The following is a 9,065-nucleotide window of genomic DNA, read 5'->3' as shown; positions in this document are numbered from 1 at the left end:
ACCCATCATTAAATGTAATACATGTGGCTCTTGAAATATGTTTACAGAGTTGAGAAAAGTGCACCCTTCATCCACAACACAGACATTTTAATTCACTCACCTTACCCATGATGCCTTAAGTGAGAAGTACCAAGATACTGAGGTCACTGCTGCCATCTACTGGCTTGTCTCTATATTTATTGTGGAGTTTGCTGTGTTGGGAGACATGCTGTGATTTACCAAGACAATTTCAAATCTGATCTTGAAAAATATCACATTTATTTTCATAGAAAATGTATATTTTACACAGTTCTACACATGCACAGCCACACAATAGTCCATATCAGTAAATATAGACCAACAAGTTCTTTTTTCTCTTTAATTCACAGAGCAAGCACAGAATTGCAGTCTTGATCATCTTTTCTTGAAGACACCATGGAGAACACTTACACAGTAGAATATTAAATCTTAAAGCACTAAAAAAGTCTGAAAATCTGTAAATTAAGTATAAACATTTATAAATTATCTACATATGGTGTACAAAAGAGAAACCGAGAAATGAACACTTATAACATCCAGTCACAAACGAACACTTGGGATTTATGATAATAATAGAGATATTTCTGCTAAATGAAAATATATGCAATCTCTTTTATTTTTCTTTTGGCAAAATGATGTTGCAAGCTATACACGCAGCTGAACATTTCATACATTCCTTTTTGGCTATCCAACCATTTTTATCATTATTATTATTATTATTATTATTATTAGAACCCTCCGTGTTTTTCGTCTACAACAAATAAATTCCATTCACCCCAAATGAATGTCTTAATTTTTAATTAAAATGCTTAAATATAGTATACTTTTATTATTATCATCTTTTTTTTTAAGATAAAAAAAAAATCAACCACACACAGTATTTACCCTGGATCAAACCATTCAAGAGTGCAATCCAACTGACCACATTATTGTGAGATGCCACCAAATGTTGGCTCTACCTCCCATTTCCAGTTGCAGGGGCAAGATGTTTTGTGTTAATGCAAGAGATTTTGCCCGTAATGTAAACTACTAGATTATAGCTTGAGACAACTGAGCTACAGTATCATAGGTAGGTTTGCCTGAGGGTATTACTTAACCTGCATTTTGGTAGCTGAGAACATGTATTATAAAGTCCTAAGCAAAGAGACTATCACAAGGAGTTTGATTCTACCATAGCAAGCAAAGACCTCAGGAAAAACAGCCAATGATAACAGCAGCAAGGATATGTCATTTAGGCCTATAGATGATGTTCTCATAACCAGCCATGACCCATTTGCGTAAAACAGGGTTAAAAGGGTTGTTTACCCAAAAATTAAAGTGTCGTTTTAACCTGTATGACTTCTCTCTTCTGTGAAACATAAAAGAAGATAGGCCTATTTTGAAGAATGTTGGCATCTGAAGTTTTCAATTGTACGGACTAAAGAGAGAGAGAGAAATTTCTCAAAATATTTTCTTTTATGTTCCACAGAATAATAATGAGAAATAATGACAGAAATGTCATTTTTGGATGATAATCCGTTAGAACGCATTCTTGTGTTTAAGATGGAATCGCAAAGAACACAGCGTTTCTATGCGTGTAGTCAAACTGTGTTTGCTTTTTAAAAACAAACAAGAATGTTTAGAAAGAGAATGTCTTTCACATGTTTACATTGAAAAATGATTAAAAAAAAAAAAAAAAATCGCAAAAATGCATTCTGTGTAAACCGCCCCTTAGAAAGTGAAATTCGAGGAGACACCTAGACACCATCTTTGCTTAAATATTTCTTCTTCTGAAGACGACACCACCCTTATTGAAAGGAACAGGAAACAACTTGTAATTAGCAGCACGTCACATTATCACAAAAGTTTATAACAACATTTGTCCCTTTTCAGTTGTAAGGGGTTGTACGAACATGGATGCAGAGGGGAGACACACACACACACACACACGAGCCATTCACCAAAACACACCAAACTGTGCATTGAAAGGCAAACACAGAAACTTTTCATTGTATTTTTATAACTTCAGAGTCATTCTCGTGATAAACCCAGGAAAGGGAGATCTTAGAGCAAGCAAAAGGGAGGAGGATACTTGGCAAAGACTGATGTATGGAGACATCAGATGTAATATACTGTACTGTATACTGAGTTTAGATGAAGGCCACAGCAATGTTTAAAAGGATTTGCTCATAGACTGCTCTGGTCAGTTATGCCATTTTGCAAATTACGCATCTTTCTATGGAAATACTTATTTTGATTGTGGTCCTGTTTGTTTCAGACTAATGCACTTAATATGGTCTGTAGGTTTTTTTATCATTTACTGCTATTTGGCTGACAATGTCAGACCATATTTAACGTGCTATACCAAACTTTAAAATCGATGAGATTAAATATTTCATTCAAAATCCAGCACTTTGATTTGAAATGTGGAAATTATGATTGAAGGAATTCCTTAAATATTAATAATATCTCTTTGTCCTCTACATCACAGTATGAATAGATGCTTTCATTCTGACAGCCAATTAGCAAGCTCACTGATATATGAGTGACATCTTTATATATGTCATTCCTTATCATCTGGATATTAGATCTTTTTCAGAATATGTATGTGGCATGTTAATGTGAAAGCTGTTTAGATTTAACTTTTGTGTGTGTGTGTGTGTGTGTGTGTGAGAAAAAAATCAATGGAGACTTTTCTGAAACACTGGGGATTGGTCGTTTCCCTTTTGAGAGAGAAATCTGTATGCTGTTGTAGCCATGCAAATTTGAAATCAATCTCATACTTTTACTTTGATAACTTTTTGAGCAGATTCTTCCCCTTAGAGAGCAGTCCCTTTTTCTTTTTAGATGCCAGGTCTCGTGGACCCCTGGCAGGGCTCAGCGGCCTGACTGGGCCAACGGGAAGCAAAGGACGCACAGTGGGAGAGGCGGGTCTTCCAGGGGCCGGAGCTGGCACTGTACTTTCCACAGGCACCTAACGAAACATCCACGGGGAAGGGAAAATTGTGGGATATTATACAGCAAGACTATATTTTGCCTTATTATCTGCCATCTTCATACATAACAGTCCCGTTTATGTTCTGAGGTTTAAAACAAATGATCTCAGACTAGAAGAGTGCGAAGAAAGTAAGAACAAAAATTATGTTTCCTCTCATAGATTGGTTCTTTAGAGAAAAGGCAGATAATATGGTTGGTTCCTTAATTAACTCGACTGTTTTATTACATTTTTTCTTGCCTGCTAATACAGATATGAAATGTGAAAACATTCCTTCATTTAATTTGGGTTTGAATTGTTGGAAAGCTCAAAGGGTGAGGGGACTTTATCTTGTAAAACAGCATCAAAATAGACAGACCTAACAGCACAAGGACTCCACACAGCACGGAACCAACTGCAGATACCATACAAGTCTAATGCACTGGCATATTAAACAGAAAAGTGTTTTTTTTGTTTGTTTGATTTTTTAAGATAAAGAACTAAATAAATTTGAAAAATAAATAATCATTTGAATGAATAAATATTAATAAAGGAATAATAAAGGATGTTCAACCAAAAATTAAAATTTGCTCACTATCAGACAATCTAGATGTACAGTAGTTGAGTTTGTTCCTTGATCAGATTTGGAAATATAGAACGAGAGTCCAAACAGCTGATAAAAGCATCACATGGTTCCAGTCCATCAATTAATTAAAAAAGCTGTGTATTTGTAAGAAACAAATTCATCATGAAGGCATTTTAACTTTAAAATTCACTTCTGGTCAAAGAGTCCATAATCCGTAACGTTTCGTCCAGTGAAAAGCTCCATCCCCTGTTGTCTTCTCAAAGCAAAATCCACAGACATATTGTTTAGAACTATTTAGGACTGTATTCGTGTGTAAATGGTGTTTGATCTGTGCAGCATATTTCTCTCCTGATTCAGACAAGATTACTTTTTCACTGGAGGAAGCAATATTATGAATAGTCGTGTGGATTACTTGTGTATTATTATGCTTTTATCAGCTGTTTGGGCTATCATTATGATGGCACCCATTCACTTTAGAGCATTTTCTTCAAATCTGTTACAGTGAAGAAACAAATTCTTCTGCACCTTGGATGGTCAGAGGGTGAGTAAATACATTTTCATCAAATTTTCATTTGGAGGTGAACTATTCCTTTAAGCAGATGTATTTAAAACAAAATGTATCTTTAGAAAACAACAGATCATTCTTATTCAACTAATGCTACAGCCCAATTATATAATTTACCCATAAAAATGCATAAAAAATGTGCATAAAGGCTGTGAATAAAATCCCATGCATGAGACTGATCACTGGTATCGCCAGTTGCTCAACTTACCTAGCAAGACAAAAGTCTGCTAGGGCAGGAAATGAACAATATTCCTCAGCTTTTTTTTTCTTTTTTTGGCAAAGCCGGTGGGAAGAAAAGGAAATTAGAATGCAGCAACATCGTAAAAAAAAAAATCCATCAATTATGAGGAGAAATAAAACACCACCACATTCACAAAAACAAACATATGTATTCACTAATTGTCCACTAGCAAAAATACATATTTGTTTTAGTTTTTCATTTATTTCGATTTATTGTAATTACATCATGAATGATATTATTTTAGTCTCTCAGAAAGAGATGGGATGAGTAATATATGTTCTGCTAGTTCATATGATCTAAAAAATAGAGTTTTTGGACAATGTGCAATATACAAAAAGAAACAAAGCCTCCTCAAAGAAATACAACATTTGGGGTAATGTATTTTACTTTTATATAAAAGCTACAGGTCTGTTCTGGAAAAAACAGGCATGCGTCAACTACAAACTAGTTTCCAAATCAGTCTTTTAACAGGGTCACAAATCACGAGCCACAGACCCTATGGACATCACAAAGCACTTTGACTAATGCAAGCAGCTTCACTTAAGTAGGGTTTTGTGTTTCAGTGCAAAAATGCTTTTATGCTTTATTCATAGTCCGGTGCAGGAGCGGAATTTGGCCTTTTCCACAGTCCTCTGGCGACCCTCGCTTTTTTAATAGAGTCACATTCATACCTGTCTCTCTATGATTTCAAAAAGGCTCTGTTTGCAGTGGGCTTTGCTTCTCCCTTTCCTAGAGCAAGAAAGGTTGGACTGGATATCACCACCACGGTCACATAACGAAAAAACAAACAAGCACAAGAAAACACAGATGGCGAGTGGACCGAAACTCAAACGGAGGATGAATGGACACAGGGCCTAGCGCTGAGAACGGCGATGGTGTACCCGTTTGGTCTCTGGGTGCAGTGCCGGTACCGAATTGGGCTCGTCCTGACCGTGGTGGGAGGGAGTGTCCGTCAGATAGACCTCCACGTCATCAGGCACTTCTTCGAGAAAATTGGATGGAACCAAGCCCCGATGTCCATTAAGCTCACCCTAAAAGACAAAAAACACAATACAGTAGTGCTGCAGGCTCAGAATAAAGCAGCGTGAGCGGTCAGCACAACAATGAGACTTACATGATAGAAGCCGTCTTCATCTATATCCCCAAAAACAGCAATGATATCGCCAGCACAGAATGTCAGTTCAGCCTGCCACAGAAAGCACATAATCAGCAATCTACAAACACGTGTATTCAGCAGATTTTGAACATGCGAGTGTATAAATAAACATATGCGAGTGCGTTTAACACCTCAACATCCACGTTTGGTGAGCTCTCTCTGGGGTCGTAGTCATACAGGGCAACCATTCGTCTTGTGGCCACTGGGTGGCGACCTCTCTTATTTTGTTCTGTTGAATGAGAGAGAATCAGTTCTGCTGTGAGAGAGGCAGGCTATGTTCAAAACAAGATTTTATTGATTGCTGCTGGTAAAAAAGTAGCCATGCATTCTATGTATTCAAACAAAGTAAAAAACATTTTTTTTTTTTTTTGGAAGCAACATATAAATGAGAAATATTTTGTATATACTATCATTGTATCTCATTTGGGGTCAGTAAGATTAATATTATTATTTTTTTAATAAATATAATTTTTTTGGCTCATTCAAACCATTGTAATGAGTTTATTGTAAAATAATAGAGAAGGCCAGATAGCTATACAACAAAAACAACAGGGAGGAATGATATCATTGGAATCACTTTCACATGAGGGTGGGCGATATACCGGTAGATGCGATTAACCAATAGAAATTTGTCAGCCAGTGGAGATTTTCGACTATTGCCTCTATCGCGGTTACATGCTCACGTGACATTGATCTGCTACGTGGTCACGAAAACGTATCGTTTTAATGCATTGCCAGTTAAAAACAAATGATTTTAAGCCATTTAAATACAATTAGCAGAGAAAGAGAACTTATTTCCATATATGCACGCTGTCTGAGAACAGCTTCTGAGCACTGTTAGAGAGGTGCGTGCATGTGAAGACGGTGCTAATAGAGAGCGTGAGTACTGAACTGAGTGCTTTATATGCCTTGAATGGTTAAATACACACTTTTATGTGTCAAAATGTGTCAAATGTCTTTGCAAGCATCCCTGTAAACAGCAAACAGCTGAGAAAGAAAACACATGTGTAACAGTATATTGGATCCGGGCAGTTCCAAAAATGACAACAAAACAACAAAAAACAAAATAAATACAAACAACAAAAGACAAAAGATCTATAGATTTAAATTACAGTGTTTACAGTTTTTATATGTTTGATTACTTTATAAAATGTAAGTTGCATTTCTTATTTATTAGTTCTACTGTAGTTTTTTGTCCTATTCCTTGTAATTAGTTTCTTATTCTTATTTAATTGCTGACAGTTTACTTGTCTTCAGTAAGCTTTAGTTTTTAAAAATGATTTATGCTAGTATTTTTGTTATATTGAGACAGGTGACAAGAATTATGAAATTTCTATGATATAAAAATTTCTGCTATCATAAAGACCTTATTTAAAGCAAAAATAACAATAGCATGATATATATATTGTTACCATGGAATATAATTACTCATATCGTGACATATCGCCCACTTCTACTTTCACAGCAATATTTTTTCAGCTCATAAAGATAAAAACATTGGGAAAGTTACAAATTTTCTATTTTTGTATCTTTATATTAGGCTTAGAAAACACCTACCTATTCTGTCTACAGGAGTGTTGAGAGGGAGGAATCCCTGTTTCATGAGCTGCTCCATAGTTTCATCATCCTCTGCACGGATTTCCGACACCATGTTACAGGGAATAAGTCCAGACCTGCCCCGGATCTCCCCACGATAAAAGCCATCATTATCCTTATCCCCATACACTAAACACACAGACAGAAGGATGCTGAAACAATGGGTGGGCCATTTAACAACAGATCATTAACTCCAGCTGAGCGGTACCTTGATTATCTGTCCCTCTTTAAAAGGGAGCTCCTCATCAGCTGCATCAGGGTTAGGGGACATGGAGAGAGGGTCATAGTCAAAGAGCGCCACAAAGATTCGAAACGGTTCCTCCTGCTCAGACTCATCATAGCACGGGGGAGAGTGGTGGCTTCGGTCCCGGTATCCATCTAAAATGAAAAAGATGGGTAAAAACCAAGATGTCTAATATTTTTACATAACCATTTTTATAATTATTGTATATTTACTATAAATGCTGCTTCTATTAATTGAGAGATTACATGTAAATATATATATATATAAAAATATACATAAAAAAAAATAGCTGTAACATTTTTATTATTTTTTTCTGTAGACATTTTTACAGATACTTGATATATATATACAATATATATATATATATAGTATAGTATATATATATATATATATATATATATATATATATATATATATATATACACATACATATTTTTGAAAGAAGTCACTCAGGCTCACCAGAAAAGATTTATTTGATCAAAACCAGTAAAATTGCTTCATATTATTATAATTAAAACAGTTTTTTATTTTATTAGGCCTATATATTTTAAAATACAGTATAATTTATTCCTGTGATGCAAAGCTGAATTATTAGCAGCCATTAATCCTGTCTTCAAAGGCACATGATCCTTCAGAAATCAAGCTGATTTGGTGTTTGGTGAAACATTTCTTATTATTACCAATGTTGAAAATAGTTCTACTGCTTAATATTTTTCATTTTAAACTGTGATAAAATGTATTTTTCATTTGAAATTGAAATCTTTAGTAACAAATATCTTTAATGTCACTTTTGTTCAATTTAATGCATCATTACTAAACAAAGTATACATTTCTTTCTTTAAAAAAAAATCACATATTAATATATACTGTACAAATTTTATGTTATTTGATGTTATTTAGATATTGTCAACTACCCAAAAATGGCTGTCCACTTGTCCTGGAATAAAGAAAAAACAATACAATATGCATGTCTTTAAAGGTCAAGCATTCAAGACTTTTTAAAGATGGGCATACAAACATCCAAATGATTTTCTAAAGCAAGTAATTAACAGCATACATGTTCTCATCTCTGTATGTTACAATAGACAATATGAATAAGCATGCAATTCAGTCCAATGGAGTGAAATTCCTTTCCATACTTGCACAATCCATTTATTTGCCAAACACATCTTGGGTGGGTTGAAGAAAACAGACATTTCTTACAGTAATGTGATGGTTATGATGTGTGTCACTGTTTGTGTTTGCCTGTGTGTGTGGGTGTATGGTGATTGGGAGTGAAACACCCATATGGCAGCCAATTACAGATGAGCAGCAAGCCAAACATGAAGCTTCTGACAGGCGCACACACAGACAGACAGAGAGAGAGGGTGAAGAAGAGGGGGAGCACACGTAGTCTGAACTACTGTAACCATGCAGAGATCTGGATCTGAGAAAGACCCATCAGATGGGGCACATTAGCCCCGGATAAAACTACACCTGTTTTCTTTTGTCCCTGCCGCAACTACAAAGCTGTGCTCGATTGTGACTCCAACATGCCCAATGTGCATTCCACACAGTTGCCTTTGCAGTCGATGCAAGGAACGGTTCTCGTTCTCTTCCTGATCAACTGTTACCTACATACATATTCAGTGGCATTTGTTCGGTGCGAGATGCCGCCCTTTAACTTTCACCATTCAGTCATGCATGGCCAAAGTAAAAGTATGATT

The 9,065-nt window shown here is 35.6% G+C and overlaps 1 protein-coding gene across 3 annotated transcripts in view; it reads right to left on the bottom strand.

The window, feature by feature from the left end:
- Positions 1-236: 236 nt before the first annotated feature.
- LOC109060958 (RIMS-binding protein 2-like) overlaps positions 237-9,065 on the bottom strand; it is a 51,261-nt gene continuing 42,432 nt past the window's right edge. For 2 of the 3 annotated variants that reach the window (XM_042747633.1, XM_042747634.1), the window contains one exon: positions 7,077-7,493. In XM_042747633.1, coding sequence (XP_042603567.1) covers positions 7,303-7,493 — 191 coding nt within the window. In that variant the 3' untranslated portion in view covers positions 7,077-7,302. Of the gene's footprint in view, positions 2,972-5,244; positions 5,395-5,477; positions 5,550-5,650; positions 5,749-7,076; positions 7,494-9,065 lie in introns of those variants that run through there. The other variant, XM_042747635.1, reaches the window with a different exon arrangement.

This window comes from Cyprinus carpio, chromosome B21 (assembly GCF_018340385.1).
Source record: "Cyprinus carpio isolate SPL01 chromosome B21, ASM1834038v1, whole genome shotgun sequence".
Lineage (NCBI taxonomy): Eukaryota > Metazoa > Chordata > Actinopteri > Cypriniformes > Cyprinidae > Cyprinus > Cyprinus carpio.
This window is presented reverse-complemented; position numbering and strand designations above follow the sequence as displayed.